The following is a 23,449-nucleotide window of genomic DNA, read 5'->3' on the forward strand; positions in this document are numbered from 1 at the left end:
GCTCTTCTAAGCCTTTCACAGCCCTGTTCTCAGCGTTCCTTTTCCGTGGAAGTTTGCAGAAAATTGAAACTTAGAACAGTCGGCATTCGAAGCGTATGTCGTACACTGGATGGTGGCTCATTGCCAGCTGACGGGATAATATTACAAGGAATAATAAGTCTCTTCTCTTTTTCTAAAAACTGGGCACATGTTCAGGCAAATCTCACTGATTGAAGTGGGTTGGGGAAACTCACAATGTTAGAGCCAGCAGAAGCTGGGTGTGCTGCTGTTCAATTTTTGGATTTGAATGTTAGCCAGCGATTTGCTTGTGGCCTATTTCAGAGAAGAGGGTTGACATCTTGGGTTGGAGTGCAGTATGGTTAACTGTGATGCCTGAAGACTGCCTAAATTACAACCCTGTAGGGAGTCACACCTACCAGTGGGGAGCTGAAGCGAAAGCAAAAATGGAACAATCTTTGGCAAACCGTTTGGGGAACCAGAAAAAACCCTCCCTTCCTCCTTTGACAAGGTATCATGAGAACAGCTTCCTAAGAAAATCTTGATGAAAGGGCTGGAGAAAGATCCTTTGGTAGAGTTGCCAGCCTTCAAGTGGGGCCCGGTTATCTCCTGGAATTACAAATGGGGAAGGATGGACTGGGGAAGCAGGATCCCCTGCTTGGAGGATGGACTTCATGGCATTGTATCCCACTGAACTCCCTTCCCAATCCGTGTCCTCCCCCACACACACATACCTAAATCTCCAGGAATTCTCTGACCCAGAATTTTTGCTACTTTATCCTTTGGGTATCTTGGGTGTAGGCATTTTATGGCTTCACACTATGCACTTTTGAGGGAGCCTGGAAACAAATTGGGAATCAGCAAAGGCCTCATAGTACAACCACTGTGCGTTTCCTTGCAGACACTCTTGTGGGGCAGTTTTTTGGATCAGTTATTGTTTTCAAGAATTCTTCCAAGGGCAGCCCCATGCAGAGAGCTTCCAGTAATCTAACCTTGATTGTGCCTAAGAGTGCCTTTGTTTTGTCACAGAGGAATCAACAAGGATTTGCCTTCCTGCTTCAGAGGAGTTTTTAATTACCAGCCAAACCTGTCCTTTTGTCTACAGAATCGTCACAGGCTAAAATAAAAATGAACATACTGACTATGTTGCTCCTTCAGCGCCCAGATCTCTACTGAGTCTGTGCAAAGATACCTTTTTTTTTTGCTGGAAGAAGCTGTTCTTCCTGGCACTCTCACATACACTTAGAGGTCACTCAGTGGTTGAAGGGAGTTCCTCAGTGGCTTTGACTCTTCATGTGTTTCTCACTATGACGCGCCACCTGGCGCTTGGCTTCTGTTTCCTTTCTCCGACTCTCTTGGTTTGTTGCCCACAGTCTTGGCCTTGGCGCACTTCTGCTTCCCCTTCTTGACATGTGGGTCTATTGCCATATGACTTGCTGTCGTGTGACTTCTTGTCAAGTGGGTGCAACTAAGTGGGTCCTCAGGGAGGATTAATTTGTGTGCCAGAGTGAGGAACTCAAAACAACATCACAGCCTCCAGGGATTGTACCTCTAGCTCAGCGTGCTTTTTATAAGCCACTACAAACAGAGAGCTAATGTAGTGTAGTGGTTAAGAGCAGTGGACTCTATAATCTAGGGAACTGGGTCGGATTCCTTGCTCCTCCACATGAGCAGCGGACTCTAATCTGGTGAACTGAAGTTGTTTCCCCACTCCTCCATATGAAGCCTGTTGGGTGACCTTGGGCTAATCACAGAACTCTCTCAGCCCCACCTACCTCACAAGGTGTCTGTTGTGGGGAGAGGAAGAGAAAGGAGTTTATAAGCTACCTGGAAATTCCTTATGGTTGAGAAATGTGGGGTATAAATCCAAACTCCTCTTCTTCACAGCAGAATGGCTGCAGCGCTATCTCAGAGGCACAGACAAAAGCATGATGTGGCTAGCTGAGCACTTTTGGTGACTGGACAAGCCGCCTCTGAGGAGTTAAGTTGGGGTGGAATAATCTAACGTGCATCAAGTTCATTGCCCATCCAAAAGCAAATGCTGGCTTTTGAAGTAAGTTGTGGCTACAAAGCGAAGCAGTGCTCCCAACCTGAAACCTTCTGACCCTTCTTGGAATGTCGTGAATGTGCCCCAAAGAGTGCACGTGGGGAGCGCACATGACGAGCACCAGCTCCGCTTCTCTGCTACACCACTTCCTTTTTTCCCCTCAAGAAATGTAAAGCAGAGATGTTTGAGCCAGACTTTATTCCTAGAAACAAGAAGCGAGCACTGCCAAGGGGGCAATCAACATCTCCTCCTCACCCCCCCCCCCTTTTCAGTTTGCTCACAAACACACGAACACTCACTCCCTGCCTTTAATGTGGCAGGCGTTGTTCTGGCTTTTAAAACCGGGAGCAGCTGTTAATGCACGACAGATGGTGCCACTCTTAAAGACTGATAAATGGAGGGTGATCCTTAAATTGGGTTCCTTTGGCTCTCCGGCTTCACTGCATGTATATTTTGTCATTACATAAAGCCAACAAAATTCTGCCGCAGGAGAGGGAGGCAGCTAATATCGTGTGGTGGCCTTTGATGGGGAAAACCATTTGTAGTGTTGGTTTTGAAACACAGACCCACAATATTGTTTCTGTTCTTCTTTCCCATTCACAATGCAGGGAATTGATTTTGCGATTAAGCGATTTTCCTCTGACTGCAAGCAAGTATGAACTAGTAGGTGTGTGTGTCTCGGTGGGATCAACCTCTTAACTCTGGATTTTTTTTAAAAAAATGACTAGTAGTCGTCATAACTGGTGCCCACTCTGATGTTTGTGTCCCTCCCTCAGGGTCAGCAAGCTTATTCTAGTAACAGGTAGTGAGTTTGAGAAGTATATAATTTCCTTGTGCTTGATTTTTTTTGGATTGATTTCAGATATACCGTGTTTGATTTGCACGCTGGAGGCGTTTTAGTGGAAAGCAAATGCCCCTACTGAGGAGGGAGGATATGGCGCTTTGTTTGCACGATTGTACCAATGAAGTAAATAAATAAGTATTGTCAGGTGATAAGCGGTCTCTTATCCGTGGGTGTTGTGAAAGGAAGCATTCATAGAATCTCCTGCATAGCCCATAGCCTCACATTGTGTTTTGGATTTGAGGCAAGCGGGAATCAGATGTAAATTGTAATCATTGATCTGCAGCCAAGGTAGTTGGGGAAGAAGCACATCCAGGGTAGAGAATCGTGCAGAGCAGCAGCGGGCAGCCTCTTCTCTGACTGGGCGCTTAAAGGGAGCCTTCCATTATTGAACGCCTTTCCTCCTTGCTGGAGGTGCACCTTTTGTTCAACAAAGTAAGCATTTTATCTTTTTAAAAATTAGCGAGCTCTTGATCCAGCCCACATACAAAACCTTTAATATTGTCTCTGCTGCTGGTTTTTGCTAAGCAAAAAAAATATATGGAAGGCCAGCACTGGAAAGCAGATATTTATAAATAGTCCTGGAAGGGATATGGAACCCTTAGCTGCTCTCTTATGCCCAGGAAAACGTTTACAGCAGCATATAAATGGCAAACGAATCCTTATCGGTTAATTATTTAGACGTTTAATGTTTTACATTCCAGTTCCTTGCTGTTCACGGCAGCTGTCCCTTGCGGCGGCGAATGGCTTCCTCATGTTGTGTCTTCGCTCTTGTTGAGGGTTCTGCTCCTCTTGAAGGTGTCGTCCTGACCAGTGGGTGAAACTGTTCCTTCTGTCCCCTGAAGTGGCTTGCCTTTTGCCAGACAGGTGCCTGGGATCTTTCCCACCCCTTTTTCTGCAAACGGAGGACAAAAGGGGCCATGCTGAAAGGGAGAAAAATAACTAAAAGCTTCTGCTGTATGATTGGCATTTCAGCAGCTGCACTAATTTCGCAGGAAGCCTATTACAAGCCTTTCCTGTGTAGAAAAGTGTGGGGAGCCATTTGTGATTCAAACAATAGAAGAGAGAGAGAGAGAGAGAAGGGTGGGGGGGAAATCTCCTCGTCTCTTATTTTAGAAAGCAAGTAGCACTTAAACCTGTTAGGCACCACATACCTTGTTGAAAGGTTATGAGGCTTGATTATAAAAATGCCGGGTGGATGAATAGCAAATTGCTTGACAAGAGGGGAGGGCAGGAGACGGGGCTTGTGGGAAATGAATGGTTGTGCTGGTGGCCCAGCGGGCTCTCGGTGGAACGGAGGGTGCGTCTGTTTTCACAACATAATAACACCGCACTCTTTCCCCACCGGAGATCCTAAATTGCCAAGGAGATATTGGCTTGTGGCTGATTCGGCCCCAAGCGCCTGTTTTTGGCTCAGCCCGCCTCCTTACTCGCTTGCCTGATTGGGTGGCTCTGGATGTTATTTGGTAGTTTGGAGCTGCTGGTGGTATGCGTCTTGGGAATCAATACAGTTTAATTAAAAGAACAAAACAACTTAGTGTCTGCCTACTCACATGCTGTTAAAAGATCATTGCATAAAAGATGACATTTAAGGGGTCTTTTAAAAATGAAAGTTGGGACACTGGGTGGGCACGACTGAGTTGAAAGGGAAAAAATTAGGCCTGAAATGGACTGGAAGCAGAAAGGCATGGGAGTAAGGGGTAGGTGGGTGTCTTGTTGCACTGAACAGGAAGGAGATGGCTGAGTGAGTGCTGGAGACTAAGGCACTGCAGACTATTTCAGCCAGAAAAATCAGCAATAACAGAACACATAATAACCAACCTGGACACAGAATATTATTTGAAAACACAGAAATCCTGGACCACTCTGACAACCACTATGTCAAACTACACAGAGAAGCCATTGAAATCCACAAACACATGGACAATTTCAACAGAAAGGAAGAAACCATGAAAATGAACAAAATTTGGCTGCCAGTTTTGAAGAACACTAGAGTCAAGACAGTGACTAATCAGCTCCACACAGACACAGGATGGCTATAGACAATCAAAGGGAACAAAGGCCAGACTACTTCTATTCAGATACCTCACCTATTTACCTTGCTATCTCCATTGTTACTCACATGCTACGCTTCACTGTTACTCAATTGCCAGGCCACTCCTATTCAGATGCCCTCACCTATTGACCTTTACTCACAGGTATATATACTTCACTTGCTTTCCTTTCCAACTATCAGATCCTGTGAAGATGCCAGCCACAGATGCAGGCAAAATGTCAGGAGAGAATGCTGCTAGAACACGGCCATACAGCCCGGAAACCACACAGCACCCCAGTCCTAGATTCAGTTGCTGGCTCAGATAATGCAGCTTGGATAACCTACTTCAACAACATTAAAGGTTGATATTCCTTAGTGGATAGATCATTAGACCCTCCAATACCTGAGTTTGAGATTATGGATTGGGTATACCGTTGTGATGCTGCAAAAGATAAACTAATAGTTTCTCAAAGTTCTCACCATGGTTTTGCATGATTAAAAAAAAAAGATCTCATCACATCCTCCTATTTGACAAATATTAATCTTCCCAAAGTGAGAATCGATCCATTTCTAGACCATGCCTACAAATTATTTAGCTGGTTACTATCAACAAATACCTGCACAGTTGTGATACTGTACTTGTGGAGAATGTGTCCCTGAGGGTGTAATGCACTGCATTTTTTCCTGTCCATTATATATGGAACCAAGTGTGAAATTTTTAAATAAATTACTCTTAGACGATGGGAGTCTAACGAATATGGAAAAATGTTTAAAACTCCACTAATTACTACAATGTTGCATGTTTTGCCGTAGCTGCTGAAAAGATGAGGGCTAAATATGCTGAAAGTAACTAAAGCTTAATCATGTAATATCTATAGTAAGATAATTAGTTTAGCTTGATTTTAATGTCTTAGCATGTGATATTGTAGTATGTTTTGGGATTATAATGTTATTTATTTATTTATTTATTTAAAAAACCTTTGTATCTAGTTTTATATGGTTGTCAGGGATTGTAACGGCCTTGGGCCATATACAATAAAATATGACTGACTGACTACATATAAGATAACTTCATATGTTTGCATTTTCATATGAGTCGCGTAGTTTTTTTTAAAAAATGAGGAAGTTGTTTGCAAAGCTTTTCTTCTTGCTTGCCCGGAGCCAATTTGTACCTCACCAGAAATTACCAGGATAGTGTCTGTAGCAGCAGTAATAACATTTTTTTTTATGCTGGGAGAGGGAGGGCAATAAGAGGAAGAAAACATTAAAGGATGCAGCAGAGAAGTTTCCGGTTGGATGCTTTGACTATTGAGCTGTCTCTTCTGGCTGCTTACAGAAAGAGTTGATTTCCTTTAGCACTGCGGTCTGAACTGGGGCCAGGTAACTTACTTTCCCTTCCTGTCCCCTTTGCCTTTCCGCTTTCAGCAGTTTTCTTGAAAATTGGACCTCTCTGTCAGAACTGGAAACAATATACTAGCTCAAAATGTACATTAGTCTTGCGATGGGAGCCTTATAAAATGACGTGTGTACAGGGAAAGTGTCGAAGAAAATAATTGGAGTGGGAAATCATGTAGCTTGATGCTTGAACGAGAGAACTGTTGCTTTCACAAAACCGGGAACTTCAGACTACAATTAACTGTCATTAATTTTGTTGAATAGAAATATGTTCCATTTACTGTACAATCAGGAGCCAGGCTTGAATGAGTCTAAATTGATGAAATCTAAATTATACTGACAGTCCATTAAGCAACAGCAGCAGCAGCAGCAGCAAACCCCTTAAAAGAAAATGGATTCTCCATGAGACCAGTTTATAATAAAATCATTTTGTGAAATAAGAGCTGCAGCCCAGGCATCCAGAATCACTCCTGTGTGTTTCAAGCTCACGCTACAAATTGGTTGAGCCGTTTGGCAGGAATCGGGGGCTGTGCCCGGTGCATTGTTTCTCTGACAAGGAGCCAGCCGTGTTAACTCGAAATCTGCTTGGCAGGAAATGACACTAAAAGATCAGACTAGCAATTTGTTTGCTGTCAGCAATGTGGGTGGATTTGAGGGGGGCGGGGAGAGAACTGGAGAAGGTAACTTTACACCTCCTGACCTGTTATTCTGCTGATTTCTCCCCTCCTCACAGAAGATGCTGCATGCATCCCCCCTTCCCATACACTCTTTCTCTTTGTGTCTACTCTTCTCTTAAGGCACTCTATTCCAATTGCGTCTAAAGATCTGTCAGGTGGCTTCGTTTTTGTTTTCATACTTGAGAAAGAAGGCATTGAATGGAAAGGTCCTCTGTTGTTAATGGCTGGGCTCTGCTCAAATGTGTGTGTGTGTGTGTGTGTGTGTGTGGCTGAACAACTGGATCAGGCCTTCTGCTGAACATGCTTTCACTGGAAGGTTTCCCCTCCACGTCACACTGATTTGACCTGTAGAGGCTGTCTGTGGGGTACCTGCTTGCCAGCTCCTCATCCTGTGTTTTTGCTCTTTCCTTTAGACCTTGCATTTTTGGAGTTGCTGTTCCATTTGGGTTTTCAGCCCTCTTGCTGAACTAAACATAGAGTTCCCAAGTTTCCTCAACCTTGGGGGAGATGAAGTCTGGTAGATCAAGGGACTGCACTTGGTAGGAGGGGGATGTGTCATATGGCAGAGCCCGCAGGGTACAGTCTGAGGGATGCAAGTAGCACAAGCTTTCCAGAAAGGCAGACAATAACTCTTTCCCGCCAATCTGAGTTTTTGCTTTTGCTCCCCAGAGGACTCTAAGAAAGTGGGCAAAACCTTGGCAGGTCAAACTCTGTGCCTTGGCAGGCCTATCTGTGCGGCTTCTGCCGAAAACAGGCGCGCATCATTTGCTTTTGTGTCGCTTTGTAATGTAACGTGAAGCTTTTGATGTTGCTGCACTGTGCATTTACTCCTTCTCATAAGTGGCTGCCAGTGAAGTGGATCTTCATCTGGGATGTTCCAGAGAAATTGAAACCTGAATTTTGAGGAAGAGATTGAGCTGCCATTTTTTTGTCAGTGGCTCTTTGTCCAGTTCCAGCCTGGGTGTCCTCTCCAGTTCTGTCAGAGCTGGCAGGCAAAGTCTATGGTGTGTGCTGTGCAACAGGGATGTGTTAGGGCTCTTTTGGGAAATAAATCTGGGTTTAACAAACATGTCAACAGAATGTGACAGGCACTGGTGCTGGTAGCTTGTCAGGAGTAGGTGCTTGCATGATTACTATTGCCACAGCTTCAGGTGGAGTTAATTGCCTTGGGCTGCTTGCAGATCTTGATAAACCGAATTTTGCTGCGCTCTGCACAGCTTAAAACCCACTGAGAGAATGCACATGAAAGCAGTATGTGCCTTGAGCAGCTTGACCTTTTGATGGTGGCTTAACAGTGGCCATAATGTGTATCCAAGGAGATCTTTGAAACCCAGGACATTCCAAGATTGGTTTCCTCTTTCCTTAAGGGGGAGTAATATGCCAGGTAGTGGCTCATTCCTTTGGGTAGGCTGCTGCAGAGGACATAGAATGCAGATAGTTGGACTGGCAGGACCCCCTCCCCTCCTTCAGCGCCTCATCGACCCATCCATTTTATTTCTCTGCCCTTTCTGCTTGCTCCAATCTCTACTGCAGCTTCTGCAGGTATCTGCTGCCAAGTTATCTCGCAGCCTATTGCACATCCCGAGTAGCATTTGCTTCCAAATTACGGGCCTGGTGGCCTGCCCTCCTCCATCGCAGGGGCCTGGTTGCCTTCACTATTTCACAGTCAATTTGCATTCCCGTCTCCCCAGCTCAGCTGCTCTCAGGAAGCAGATAAATCGTGAAGCATTATTTTGGGCAAAGGGCTGTGTAGCTTTCAGGATGCTGTTTTTCAGAAGATGTTGTTTGCATCTTGCCCGTACCCTTTTATTGTCGTAATAGTCACAGATTGACTTGGTGCAGTTTCTGAGATGTGGTTGTTGCCCAACTACTGCTTTTGCTGCCACTCCAAAAATGTATCTCCAGAGTCATCGTCATGGTGGTGAAGGCAGCTTTGGCTGTAATTATAATGGAATGATTTGCTATCAGTTGAACAGTGGTTGGGTAACGGGTTGCTTCCACTTTGTGTCTGAAGAGCATTAGTGCGCCCAAGAAAATGTTTATGAGAAAGGGGGGGAAGGAAGGCATGAAAGGGGCAGTCCTGGGACCTTATAGCTGCAAATCAGGCACTCCACTTAGGGCAGATGGCGTGCATGATCAATGTGACTGCTGTTCAGCATGGCAGAGCGGTGGCAACATCCACTGCAGTAAACCCTTCAGCTCCATGGAAGTGCTGTCTTGTGTCGTCTTGCCCTTCTCTTGCTGGCTTTCAGCCCTGTGGAAAATGCGGCAAAAGGAAAAGTCTGTGGAGCTGGGTTGCCAGCAGAACTGGGTTGGCCCGCATCCCCTGCACTTTGATTCGCAGCATCTGCTCCTTGGTGTGGGCTGCTTGGGAATCTGTTGTGGATCGTGAGTGTTGGGTGACAATCATCTCTGAGTCCAGGCCTTGTGGTCAGAGGTTTGTGTGTGTCTTTCAGCACCAACTTGTTCCCCCAGGCTTTTGGAGAAACCAGCCGCTGAGTGTGCCCCCCCCCCCCCAGTTTAGGGGTCCTCAATATCAGTGGGACCCATTATTGGGATTTATGGGTCCTTAATACCATCAGGACCCACTACCTCTCCCTCCTCCTCCTAGGAGGATTAGGTTCAGGTGGGACGCCATCTTAGGATATAATAACTGCTGGTTTTATTATAATTATGGATGTTTATGATGATTTTATGTGGTTTTATGCTGTACACCGCCCAGAGCCCTTTGGGGATGGGGCGGTATATCAAAACAAACAAACAAACAAACAAACAAACAAACAAATAAAAATAGACTAAACTTAACATCACCCTCCCCCCATGTGGCGTTTTTCAGCTCTGCTTTTCTCCCCACTGTTACCCAAAGCAGTGAGGGGGGCCCTTCCGGTAACATCATGATGTTGTCAGCAAGTGGAGCTGGGGGCATCCCGCTATGTGAAGACATCACAAATATTTTGCGTAATTGGGTATTCCGTGGGTGGCTCGGCAGGTAGCGGACAAGACCCGGCGGGGGCTGCCCAGTTGAGCGATAGCTTCGCGGCCCCTTGTCCTAGCCTCAGAAGTGTGTGTTTAATAAGAGCACAAAAAAGGCACGGCAGACATGGGACTTTTATGCAGATCAAGCTTCCCACTGGCCTGTTTAGTCAGCCGGTTTGTCTCAGGGAAAGGCCGCTTCTGGCCCCGGGGCTTGGATGTCACATCCTGCCCTGCCATGCTAGAGTTATAAGCCCTGGAGATCGGGCTTTGTAATGGAAATGTCGGCACAAAGCTGAGCTATAATTTTCTTCTCACTTTATCTCTTAAATGAGTTAAAAAGCCCGGGCAGAACTGGGCACTTATTCCTTTCCTGTTGTCAGCAGGAGAGGAGCTTGACGGATGGCAATCAAATTATGGATTCGAGCGGCTTCAGATTCTAATCCCTCTGCACGTCGACACCCCCCCCCCCCCAACCCGGGCTAAAATATGCAATAGGATTCTGAGCTTCCCAGAAGACCCAGTCCTTCCACTGTCAGACCTGGCGTATCAACCTCTGACATATTCTGCCACCGAATGCTTAACGGCGCGCCTCCTGACGGAGAGGGCCCTACCTGATAAAGTGGCCTGCTTTACAAATAATAGTTTTGTGTGTAGGAATTTGACACCTGGGATTTTGCAGTCTTTGACTTGCTGACGTTACCATGGTTACACTATAAACACCCAGCAGGAAATGTCTTTTTGTTCGGTAACAAGGCGGCGGCAGCGTTGATGTCGATGGATGGCTACTCCGTTCACTGGTTTGTTCTGGCTGGAGGGAGAGGGCAGGTTCTGGGGGTGGGATGAGCAACCGTTTCAGAGGTTCTGTACAAGCAAACGTGCATTGAAGTTTGCAAATAAGTCCCCCAAAGGGACCAGCATACAGAAGTATCCCGGTGTCCAGTGGTTGGAAGGGGCCATATAGCTCATCTAGTTGAACCCCATGCTCAATACAGGATCAGCCTAGACTAGAGCATCCCTGACAGTTTATTGTCCAGCTGCTGCTTAATGACTGCCAGTGAGGGGGAACTCACCACCTCTCTAGGTAGCCGATTCCACTGTGGAAAGTTTACTGTAGAACTTTATTCCTCTGACATCCAGCTGACATCTTTCCACCTGTTAATTTAACCCCGTTAAGAACATAAGAACATAAGAACAAGCCAGCTGGATCAGACCAGAGTCCATCTAGTCCAGCTCTCTGCTACTCGCAGTGGCCCACCAGGTGCCTTTGGGAGCTCACATGCAGGATGTTGATGCGAGTTCTAACCTTGATGCGAGTTCTAACCTTGTCGCCAACAGGAACAGCTCCCTGCCTTTCTTTAAGTGACAGCCCTTCAGATACTTAGAGAGCAATTGTGTATCCTCTCAGCCTCCTTTTCCCCAGACTAAGCATTCCCAAGTCTTTCCTCATAGGACTTGGTCTCCAGGCCCCTGATGGTCCTCGTTGCTCTCCTCTGCACCTCCTGGATTCTTTCCACATCCTTTTTGAAGTGAGGCCTCCAGAATTGCACACAATACTCCCAAGTGTGGTCTGGTCAGTGCAGCATATGATTATGAGACCTTGCGATTTGGATGTTAAACCTCTACCGACGCACCCCAACATCACGTTAGTCTTTTTTGTCCCTATATAACACTGGCTGCTCATATTTAACTTATGATCTCCCCATACTCCAAGATGTTGTTCACACACACTGCTACCCAGAAGAATCATCAAGTTTGACGGAAGGAACAAATCCTTTCTCATTCAGTGTACAAAACAAATTAGTTACTGCCTCCCTGATTGGATGGTGAGAATCACCCAGCAAGATGTCCTCCTTTTCGTAGAGGAGAAAGACCCATCACAGTAAGTGTCCAGTGGACTCTTTTCAGTGCCTGAATTGACTTTGCAGCTGTGGCATTCAAGCTTTCTCTGGAAAAGTACTGCTAAAGGACACCAGTACTTCAACCTTCCTTCTGTCAGGGATTTCTTGGGGCAATGTTAGGTTTCCGGTTCTTTTATAAGTGGGTTCTGGCAGTGTGAGGATTGTGGCTAATGATAAAAGCCACACTGGGAGAGAGAGAGCGATAGTGGAAACTTGCAAAGCAAACATGATTGTAAGTAAACATTAGAATCTTGAAGCCAAATGAAAAGATTTCATTGTAAGGATGCTTCAGAGAGTCTCCCTGAAAGGAAGGTGGGTGTTATCCCTGAACACAGGTGCCATCAGGAAAAAGAAGGGGATATCTTAAAATTGCAAACAGGTTACAGTTATGTAATTAGGGAAAAAAAAACCTTTCTGTGTATAACCTTTTCTTTTTAACAGGATCATCTTACATGCAAGGTCATCTTCCTCCTGGGTAAATACATTAAAAATTTCCCAGTCACTGTTCTTGAAAATATGAGGCTCTTGTGCCCAGGGGGATAAATTATGGCAGTTCTAGCTTCCGTGTTTTCTAAGCCAAGAGGGTTTAAACAACATTCTATACACTCTAATTTTCAAGGGATTGAGCCATGAATGTCGGCTTAGTGATTCCAGGATGTGTCCAACAGTCTGTTTTCTGATGTGGCTGAAACTGGTTCCTTGGTGGTAAAATACCAGCAAGACAGAGTCCACAGTGTGTACAGCAAGAATGCAGCTACAGATGAATGCTTAGGAGAAGGTCCGGTGGAGTGGGCTGCTGTTTACCATTTGTTTTTCTGTGACCTGTGTCAGATTCTGAACCACAATGCTACGTTTTGCTTGATTTCCCAAAAGGTTTTGGACCCCTTTCTGTCAAATGGTCCTGCCCTCTTTGTAACCCACCCCACGACCCGACTTTTTTCTACCCACTCTTATTCTCCAGTCTCAATACAATGGAAATCAAAGCGTGAAAAAAGCAAAGCAATACACTGGATTCACACATTACAATAAACGGTGGCTTGCTGAATTAACGACTGACAGTCTACTGGATTTAAGTAGACGCCTCTTGTATTCCAGTCCCATTTTGTCTGCTCAATTACTGCATTGTCTCCAGGTTGCCAGCCCTATTCCCCCCACCCTCAATTGTGGCTTTCCCATTTCCGTTAACAATATAATGTCAAGTGCCTCTCAACTATCTTTCGCAATGATGCAAATAGCCACTGTCTCCTTGAATGGGGTGCTGTGTGTGTGTGTATGAGAGAGAGAGAGAGAGAGAGAGAGAGAGAGAGAGAGATGCCCCCCCTACTGGTTACTCAGATGCTGGGGATATGGCCTGCTCTCCTGCATCTCATTAGTGATGTGAGGTGTGTTTTCTTTCCTTCCTCCCCTGCATTCCCCCCAAAAAACTCTTAGTTGCTTGTAGCCATGGTTCCTATCGCAGAAGAACTGAAGACTGAAGCTCTGTCAAATTCCATCTTTGATAATATTCTTTGCTTATCTAAACACATCGTTCAGTGTCAGTTTATTTTTGAGCGTTTCCCCTCCTGTCGAATTGTTGCGCAGAGTTTTATCCCTTCAGGTAGCAGGGTTTGTCCACCCCCACCCACCCCCACTCCCCTGCACCCAGCGATCACAGAAATTAATTCCTCAGCATACTGCCTCAATTTCAGCTGCTGGTGCATAATCTTTTTTGATGAAAAGCATATTTCCATAAACGTCAGAGACTTTGTTATGAAGATAATGCCATCCTTAGAATTGTTGGCTGTAAAGGAGATATGGAGACAGAGTGCTGTTGGTCGACTACTCCCCCCCCCTTTTAACTTCTGCAACAATTAGGTATTAAAGCAACAAGAGGAGAGAGCTTGCAATATCTTCAACGTGCGGATTATTCACAGATATGCCTCTTGGCAGAACAGCATGTTCGTTTCCAAAGAGGGAGTGAGATAGAAAAGAAGAGCCGCAGCCAGTGGAGGAGTGGCTGAACAGTGTCTCGGGAGCCATCTGCAGCTCCCGGGCAGTTCAAGAAATGGGATGGAAACAGGGCTAAAAAGAGGCTTATTTATGTGCCGTGGGGACAGAGTGATGGTCTTTGTCTCGCTCCCTTTCCTGTCCTGGTTACCGACTAGAATTGAGGGAGGAGGGAAACAGGGCGATCAGGGACCATTGCAGTTTGCAGCCGCTGTTGGGGGTGCAGGCTCAGAGGGGCCAAGGATTTGACAGTGTGGCAGAATGGACGGGGCAGGTGAGCCCAAGCCACAGCTGGCCTGGTCTCATCTGTGGACTGTCCTGTTATGGAAATTGGGGGCTCAACTCACCAGTGTCTGTCTAGTTATGTGCTGTGGCTTCTGTCCTCCACAACAGCAAAACTTGGTACACTTGGCTGTTGAAGTTAAGGGTAGGGGGTGCCGTAGTTAATGCATGTATGTATGTGTGAGACATCACGTCACAGCTGGCAACCCATAGGGTTTTCAGCACACTAAAGGACTTACATTTAATCAATTAGACACTTATATATTAAAATCAGCTGACTGTTCAAGGTATCATCCAATTCTAATATTTGTGTGGGTGCCATCAAGAAATAGTTGCCTTATTGATGACCCCAGAGGGTTTTCAAGGCAAGAGAGGTTTGGAGGTAGTTTGCCATTGCCCGCCTCTTTGTGGGCTGAGGGAGTTTGGAGAGAACTGTGACTGGCCCAGTTTTATCCAGTAGACTTCATGTGGAGGAGTGGGGAATCAAACCAGGTTCTAGATTAGAGTTTGCTGGTCTTAGTTACAAAACCACAACTGCCAGCTGCCGCTTTTGCTAGTTCACCCACTCATGTGCACAGTTTTGGTTACTTCTGCATCTGGGGGAGGGGCGAACCCTTCTGGAACCATGCTCATCTTACGTATGGGGGGTGGGGGTGTAATGTCTGCTCCCATAGAGGTGGTACTCACCATATGCAACTAAACATTTCCGGAGGCCGGAAGCTTGGATTGTATTGTGGCAATGGTTTGTAGCGTACATGGCAGTCAATTACTTTCTTGCCCCAAATTTAGAATGCTCTTTCTGACTCTTTCCAATTGGCCATGCCAACAGGGGCTGACGGGAATTGTAGTCCATGAACATCTGAAGCGCCAGAGTTGGACACCCTGGCCTAGTACATATTGTTTATCTCGCAGTTTCTTCAGAGAGAACAGGGTGGCATGCGTTGATCTCTTTTCCTCAGTTTGCTTTCATGCTATTGGTTATTTTTCCTAAGATAAAGAGACTGATCGTTATATATTTAAAATGCAATCTCCTCCTTTTCTTTTTTTAACAGATTGCGTATACATTGAGAGTCGCCGACCAAACACTCCATACTTCATCTGTAGCATTCAGGACTTCAAACTGGTAAGCACTGATGCTCATTTTTTTTAAAGCAGCTTTTCCCCATCTGAATGTCCTCATACCTGTTTTTCCTTGAAGAGTATCTTCTTGTAACTTGCAAAGAGTTCCACTGTTATTACCAAAGCCTGTCTGGCATAGCTGCTCTCTGTGATCTTGATTCTTATGCCCCGTTTGTTGTCAGGGCTCTCACAGTGACCTCATTATCAACTCTGACGTTGGGATTTTTAACATGAGTTTTTACTTGGTCCATTTGGGACTGGATATCTTGTCAGCCACAAGTTACCTCAAGAAAATATGGTTCTTGTCAGAATGACAACTGAATCCATGCAGTCATGAGCTTGCACAAATTGGAGATGACTTCATGGGTTAAGCCTGTAGATGTATGGGTTTTGAGGACAGTTCTTATCCAAATGGGATGCCTGAAATGTGACTAACCTGAGGCTTGGTATTGGGACAGGAGTGGTTCTGCATTTTTAGATTTCTCTGATGGTTTTGTCTCCCTTCACTACCCTTACCCTGTGGTTTTATGCAACGCTGCAGCCCATGAATGGAATGAACTTCCCCTTTCTCATCACTGAGCCACTAAGCTGGTCTTCAAAACCCCTTTAACAGGAAGCATCCTTAGCTGGCCTTGCCATGCAGTCCTCTACTACTCCTTGACTTTTCTCCTGCCTGTCTCATCTGTGGTAGTACTTCATAGCTGTAGAGTTTGCATCTGCCCCTTTCAAGCAACAAGACTGAATTGCTTGCAGTGTACATAGCCGAATGTGGCCCACCTACCATGGTAGGTGGCCTTCTGGGACTTTGATAAGCCACCTGCTTTTGATGCCTTCCTATTACTGCAGATGCAGGGAGGTTGCCAACATGTGACAGGCTTGTCTATTGCTGCTGAACTGAATTGGCCTAAGGTAAGCTAAAAGGCTTGTGGATTGCAAGGTGCTGACAATTTTGCATCCTCAGGCTAAGATGTTGGCATCTCCGCAGACCTTTCAATGAAACCATGGAGGTCTTTGCGCAGTGAGCTAGACTGCGTGGACTTAGAGCAAACTCCCCTTTTCATTCATGAAGAAGAAGAAGAAGAGTTTGGATTTATATCTCCCCTTTCTCTCCTGTAGGAGACTCAAAGGGGCTTACAATCTCCTTGCCCTTCCCCCCCTCACAACAAACACTCTGTGAGGTAAGTGGGGCTGAGAGAGCTCTGAAAAGCTGTGACCAGCCCAAGCTCACCCAGCTGGTGTGTGTGGGAGTGCACAGGCTAATCTGAATTCCCCAGATAAGCCTCCACAGCTCAGGCGGCAAAGCAGGGAATCAAACCCGGTTCCTCCAGATTAGAATGCACCTGCTCTTAACCACTACACCACCACTGCTACGCCACAACAAGAGGTTGTTGAGCTGCAATTTGATTAGATTTTTTTAACAACTTCAAAGAGAGAGCGTGGCCCTCTGTTGTTGAGATGGAAGGTACTTCTAACTTTGTGGTACTTACCCAAAGGGGCTCTGTGTCTGTCGCAGGAAAGGCCTCCACTCTCAGCTGTAGCTGCCTACAAGAGCCGCAACCAGAGCTGCAGGCAGCCTTCTGTAAAAGCTTCCATTCTGGTTGCTTTGAGGTCAGAAAGAGATCATTTTTAACCTAAATAATGCAGACATTTTGGATGGCATGTTATTCATCCATGTAAATCTCCATCTGTTTCTACCAGAGCCCCTCTTTCCCCTCTCCTCCTCCTGCTCCCTTCTGGTGGCGAATTTGTAAAGCTGCAGTATGGGAGAATGTGCTTCCTTTTCCTTGGTTACTTTGACAGCCTGTTTCAATATTTATGCGTCTGCTATTTTTACCCCCCGGAGATTGCAATTATGTACCGTTTCTTTCCTTACAGGTAATTTCTCACATCCTCCTGATTTTTGGAGTCAGTCCAGCCTCTCCTTTTTTTTAAAAGTGTTTTTTGTTGCTGCTGCCTTTGGTTTTTCTTCCTTCTCCTGCTCTCTGGCAAATGCAGTATTACTGTGCTATGAACAATACTCTGGTATTAAGCGGGGGAAAGTGACAGCTTTTAAGCTACCAAGCTCTAATAACGCTTTAAGTCCCATTTATGCAGCTTTGCACATTAGCAGGTACTTTCGTGTTCGAGAGGAGTTGCTCCCACAAAAAAAACCCGCTGAATTACAGCGCGATAGCTGCCATTCCAGGCTGAAGTTCCTGCTGAGCCACAGTAATTGCTTGGAGTATCAGCAGCAGTAAAAGCTGAATCTTCTGTTGTCGGTCCTGGTCTGGTACAACACATTAAAGCTGTCTGCAAAACAGCGTGGGAAGCAGAGCGCAATATGTTTTAGTACCTCTATGTACATCTCTCTCTTTTTTGCTTTTTGTTTATAAACCCAGCAGCCTCGTAGCATTCCTTACATCTCTTTCATTTAGGATTTGCGTTTAGCTCTGCCTGGCACTGACGTCGAAGGCTAATATAATGTTGTGATTTCTCTTTTATGGAGTGCCTGTATGTATGGCCCTGCGGCTTCCTTCTCTCTCGCCCCCAAGAGCTTTAAATCTTCTCAATAAATCTAGAGCTGGAGAGTTCTAATGGAAGTGTTGGATGAAGACCTTTCAAAATCCGTCTTCAGATTTCCATTTAGCCAGAAAGGTTCCCTAAGCAGCCTCAGGGTCAGCCACCAGTGGTCAGCTGAGCCTACCTTTGCAGGTCTGCGGAGAAGATAAAAAAATGGAGGGGGAACTATGTAGTCCTGCCCTCCCAAGCTCCTTCGAGCAAGAAAAAGATATGAAGTGCAATTAGCTGATCGGTCGAATTGAAGAGCCAGCGTGGTGTCGTGGTTAAGAGTGGCAGGCTCTAATCTGGAGAACCGGGTTCGATTCCGCACTGCTCCACATGAAGCCTGCTGGGTGACCTTGGGCCCATCACAGTTCTCTCAGAACTCTGTCAGCCCATGCAGAGGCAGGCAAACAGTCTTGAAATGCTTCTCGCTTGGAAAACCCTATGAGGTATCCCACCGTAAGTCAGCTCTGATTTGACAGTGCACAAACGTTAGAATAAGATGAAATCTTGGACTGTCATCTGATTTTTTTTTTTAAAAAATGATAATTATCTTTTTAAAGTGTCTGACTGATTAACTGCTAGAACGTTTGGAGCCACCTTGATCCAGGGGGCTTTCCCCCTAATATGGACACAGCACCAGGCTGATCAGAGTTAGCAGGTCCAATATGTGCAAGGTGCTTGCATATTCCCCTGCCAGCCTGACTCTCTCCCCCACCCCCTGTCGCCCTGTTAATTCCCTGGGTTGGCGCTGGCTTTGAAAGCTGAGTTAAAAGCAGGCTTGCAAGTAGCACTCAGTGTTTAGGATCAAACAGTATTTCTGCAGCAATCCTTTGAGATCCTGATTTTTTGGGGGCGGGGGAATGTGTGTAGAATCATTTACCATTTAACAAACAAAAGCTGCTGCTCGTTGTTGTAAAAAAAAAGCCATCCATCTTCCTGCTGATGAAAATAGTATGCAAATTGCGGGTTTCTTGTCAGCAAAATATATAAACGAGTTGCAGCCGTTCAGCTTCGGATATGTGTCAAAGTCTCCTGCCAGTTGACTGCAAGACAGCATAGTTGTTCTGTTCAGTTCTTGTCAACCTACTAGTCGGCTGGAAGTCATCAGGTGGGCATCCCAGCCAAGTGACACCCTTCCTTCTTCTTCCTCGTTTTGGCAATTCAGAAATGTGGGGAGGACTGCGCTCCCCTCCCTCGCTCTCTCCATGCCAGATTCCAGGAAGAAAACACACCTAATTCAAGAAGTGTGTATGTGTGTTGGAGGGGGGTGGGGGTGGGATCAAATCAACCTTTTTGAAATGTCACCAGCCACTTAAGTACATTGTCATCACAGGTCTTCATAAATGACAAATGGATTGTCTGCACAGATCACAGCCTTTTTCATTAGCAGCAGAACTTTTAAGCTGATGTTGGAGTGCTTGGAGAGTATGACAGATAAAGGGCTTGAGACGTCACTGGCTATTTTCTGTCTGGCGGTGGCCCGAGAGTGCCGCGATGGGCTTGGATTTAGTGCCCAGAACTTCCAGCTGAAGCGTCTCGGGGGATAGGGTTGTGTGGTCCTGTGCTGTTCAGAACCAGCAGCATTAGACCTTTTGCCTGTCCAGGGTAATGCAGCAGCTCATAGACGAGGACAGGCCAGTATTCACCTTTTTAATTTTTTTGCCATGAAATCACAGCTGACTTATGGCAACCGTGCAGGGTTTTCAAGGCAAGAGATGTTTGGAGGTGGGTTGCTGTTGCCTGCCTCTGTGGTGCAACCCTGGTATTCCTCAGTGGCCTCCCAACCAGGTACTAACCAGGGCTGACCTCACTTGGCTTCAGAGATCTGACAAGGTCAGGCTAACCTGGGCCATTCCAGGTCAGGGTGTATGCACTCTGGTTTTCCAACAATGTTTGTTTTTATTTTATAGCACCTTACATAGGTCAGTGTTGATCCTGGCTTGACAGGATACACCCCTCAATCAGACTGAGAATTCAGAGGTGGAAAGTAAAAGGTCCCGGCCGTTTCTGGCTGTATAGGCTGCAACCTCTGATTTGACCAGTGCCCAGAAAACTGGACAAATCCACTGGGTCAGTGCATACGTCATGTTCCGTCTATGTTGGGGTTGGGAGGCTGGCCTGATGCGCTCTCTGCATTGTTATGCACCAGTTCCTTCCTGTTTTTCCTTGTTTGCAGCAGCTGCACAACAAACCGGGTAAACTCAGAATGGTGTAAGCTGGCAATTGCTTCCAAGGCAAGGACTGCAAACCCTTTTCAAATCAAGGCTCTTGACTTTGTTTTGGAGATAACTCCTGATTTGCACCACTGCCCATGTTTTCCCCCCACAGCAGCACACTTCTATTAAACCAGGAATGGGAGATGGAGGAGGAGGAGGAGGAGCTGACTGGATTTGGGGGATTTGAATACAAGCAAGTTGAAAAAATACAGAGCCCTACAAATGACTCAAGAGGCTCTACAAGAGGGTGTCTTCCTCAGGAGGATATTGGAGGTGGGAAGGGCCAACTTCTTCCTTTCCAAAACCAAGAATGCAATTTCTGAAACTCCGTTTTAGCGCTGCAACGTGGCAGGATGGCTTGTCCTGACAAAATACATGATGTGTACTGAATTCTTGGTTTTGGATTTTGCTTTTGGACCAGCATGGCTGTCAACAGCTTCTTAGCATAAGTGAGTAACTGAGAGGAGGTCGGGAAGTGAAGGAGGAGCCTTCAGTTTGTTCTGGCCTAATTTCTCTCTTCTGAAGGCCACCACCTTGGAACGAGCTCTCTCTGTCTGTCTCTGTCTGTCTCTCTCTCTTGTGTCCCCTGGGCCGTTTGCCTGCCCTTTCAAATCTACAAGTGTCAAGAGCAGCTGGTTGGCAGGATAGCCTTGTAGCTTCCGAAGGTGGTCTAGTTAGAGAAGGGAGAGGAACGAAACCTTGGGAGAATCCTTTTGAGGTGGTTGCCCCACGGTCTTCAGTGGCTGGTTAAACACCTTCATTTGGAGAGCCTTTCTCTCTCTCCCCCCCCCCCTCTTTGCCTCGGGCTCTGCTTTCCTGCTGTTGCCTTCCAGCCTGTTCTGCCTTTTGCATAATGTTAGCAGCTTTTGCTGCATTTTCCACCATGGCTCTCCCTTGCTCATTAACTGCTGGCCTGGTTGTAAATTTTTTCTCATTACTCTGGCTCTCCCTGTGCAAACTTTTGCCTCGGCATCGGCTGTGTGTGCGTGTGTGTGCCTGGAATCGATCATCCCTGTTTCTCCATTTTAGACCCTTGCAAATCTTCTGTTTCCCCCCAGATGTAAACGTAAAGATGATTTGCTTGTCCTCTCATTAGCTGTTTCTTAGTGTGTCTGAAATTGGGGTGGGGGCAGAATATCAGAGGAGGCTTTTACATTTTTTGGTACCCGGCTCGGCATAGAAGTGATGTTATTGATTGTTTTCTAAGGGCCCTGCAGCCTGCCAAAACCGTTTTAGTCTGATCTGAATCAGATCCCATTGGCAAAGGTCCCTCCAAGCACAGAGATCTAATAAATTTCCCTGACTTTCAAATCCTAATTCACTGTAATGATAGAGAGCAGTTGGCAAAGGCTGAAATTGACAGGAGGACTAGCTTTCCTCGCTAGTACGTGCCAGGAATTGTCACTATTTTTTAAAATTAATTTGGCTTTTGCATGATAGTATTGATTGCACAATAACTGGGACCATTGTTTTGATCAGGGAAATCTTAGGCCAGTGATTTCGTAAATGTGTCAGTCAATTTAAATTTGAATATTTCAGCGAGGCTTACTCCCAAGGAAGTAAGGGCTTGGAAACCACTGTGGTTAGAGGTGGGGGCGGAGGGAGGGGTGGCATGCAAGGGAGGGGAGGGAGGGAGGGGTGCCATGCAAAGGAGGGGAGGGGGCCCGGCATCTGGACCTGTCCCACCCACCCTAGCGGGGGGAGGGGAGGGAGGGGTGGCATGCAAGGGAGGGGAGGGAGGGAGGGGTGGCATGCAAAGGAGGGGAGGGGGCTGCAGAGCCACAACTGCACAGTTGTGGCTCTGCAGCCCACTTGAGAAAGGTCTAGCTCAGGGTTCTGCAACCTGTGGCTCTCCAGATGTTCACGGACTACAATTCCCATCAGACCCTGGGGACCGATGGGATTTTTAGTCCATGAACATCTGGAGAGCCACGGGTTGCAGACCCCTGGTCTAGCTGGAAGCACAATCTGGTTGCTTTCCCCCCTTCCTCATTTGACTCCTCGCAACTTTAAGGATTAGAGGGAGTGTTCAGAGCTCCTTCTCCTTGTCCCTTGCTCAAGCAATAAGGGAGGGGAAGGAAAGTGTCAGGCTCAGATTCAGAAAGGAGAAAAGAGAAAGAGCGGGAAGGGGCGTACCTCTTATAAAATAAAGTGGCTGAGTCATGAAGGGTGGCTGCTCAAAACCCAGTGGCCTTTATGAAGGTTGTAATGAATTGTGCCAGGATCTCTTTAGAATTCTCCCCCCCCCCCAAAATACATAACACATACATCCCCCCGCCCCTCCCCCCCAAATACATAAACTATTTAACTGGTCAAAAAGTGAGGTTCTACTAACATTAACAGTTTGTAGAACAGTTCTTTTTTGGCATTCGGTCTTGAAGATCCGGAGTCATCTTGCTGTTGATGTAAATTAAAAGAGAGATGGAACCAAATCACAAGCAACTATTCAAAGCAGCGATTCCCAACCAGGGTTCCGTGGTACCCTGGGGTGCCATGAGCATGTCCCAGGGGTACCACGGTAACACTACCGTCCCCCCCTCACTTTTGTGGTGTCTCCCACTGGCGCCAGCAAGGACATGGAGCTGGCCCAGGAGGCAGGGTTTGCCGCAAGGTCAGCAGCCGATTCCTGCACCCCCCACCCAGTGCTTCCCTTCACCCTGGGAGGGGAAGGTGGGGGGTGGTGGTGGTGGCAGGGGTACCGTGAGATATGAAGAGTGAGGTCAAGGGTACCATGATGTCGAAAAGGTTGGGGAACACTGATTTAAAGAAACACTTTGTGAGATGCCTGTGCTTACAGCCAGTGGCCAGTAAGAAGAGCTTGGCTCTGCTACTGGCTTTGCCCTGAATGCCTTAGAGCTTAGAGGTACTCTTGTTCTGCCTTACAAATGACAAATGGAAGCTTCCGCATATATCATCATAACTCTCTGCTTTAGGGACTATTTGATATCAGTCAGCTGACACTTTTGGACTGGTCAGTAGCCTACCCTAACAGGGACCACAACGCCTGCCTTCTTTCTTAGGATCACCAAGTGGTTCCAGATGAGCCACCTGGAGAGGAAATTCACTAGTAGTTCCGCGTTTTTCCTTTGTATGTTGTGCAGCTTTGATTTTGTTTCACACATGTTTCCTATTGGCAGCAGGAACATGATATCCTTACATTGATTATGGGTTGCTTGCAGTAACCTACCTGCAGGCATGGCGCTCAAGGCAGCAACTTTGTCTTAAGAGGTGCATAGGGGAATTAGATGAATGCAAAACCACCCTCCGGCCTTGCAGGCCCTACAATCTTAATTTTCCTGGGGCACTTTCTGATCATTGAAAATTGCATAGAGCACACCCAAAGAAGAAAGTGTCCTGAAAAACCACAGAAATGGAAGGCAAATGCTACAATCAGTCACTATGTCCTGCTCACTCTACTCCAATTCAATTACAAAAC

At 46.3% G+C, this 23,449-nt stretch overlaps 1 protein-coding gene across 10 annotated transcripts in view; it reads left to right on the forward strand.

Moving 5' to 3' along the window:
• RERE (arginine-glutamic acid dipeptide repeats) overlaps positions 1-23,449 on the forward strand; it is a 302,330-nt gene that overhangs the window by 117,103 nt on the left and 161,778 nt on the right. For all 10 annotated transcript variants that reach the window (XM_048519246.1, XM_048519248.1, XM_048519251.1 and 7 more), the window contains one exon: positions 15,187-15,257. In XM_048519246.1, the coding sequence (XP_048375203.1) occupies positions 15,187-15,257 (71 nt within the window). The remainder of the gene's footprint in view (positions 1-15,186; positions 15,258-23,449) is intronic.

This window comes from Sphaerodactylus townsendi, linkage group LG16 (assembly GCF_021028975.2).
Source record: "Sphaerodactylus townsendi isolate TG3544 linkage group LG16, MPM_Stown_v2.3, whole genome shotgun sequence".
Classification (NCBI taxonomy): domain Eukaryota; kingdom Metazoa; phylum Chordata; class Lepidosauria; order Squamata; family Sphaerodactylidae; genus Sphaerodactylus; species Sphaerodactylus townsendi.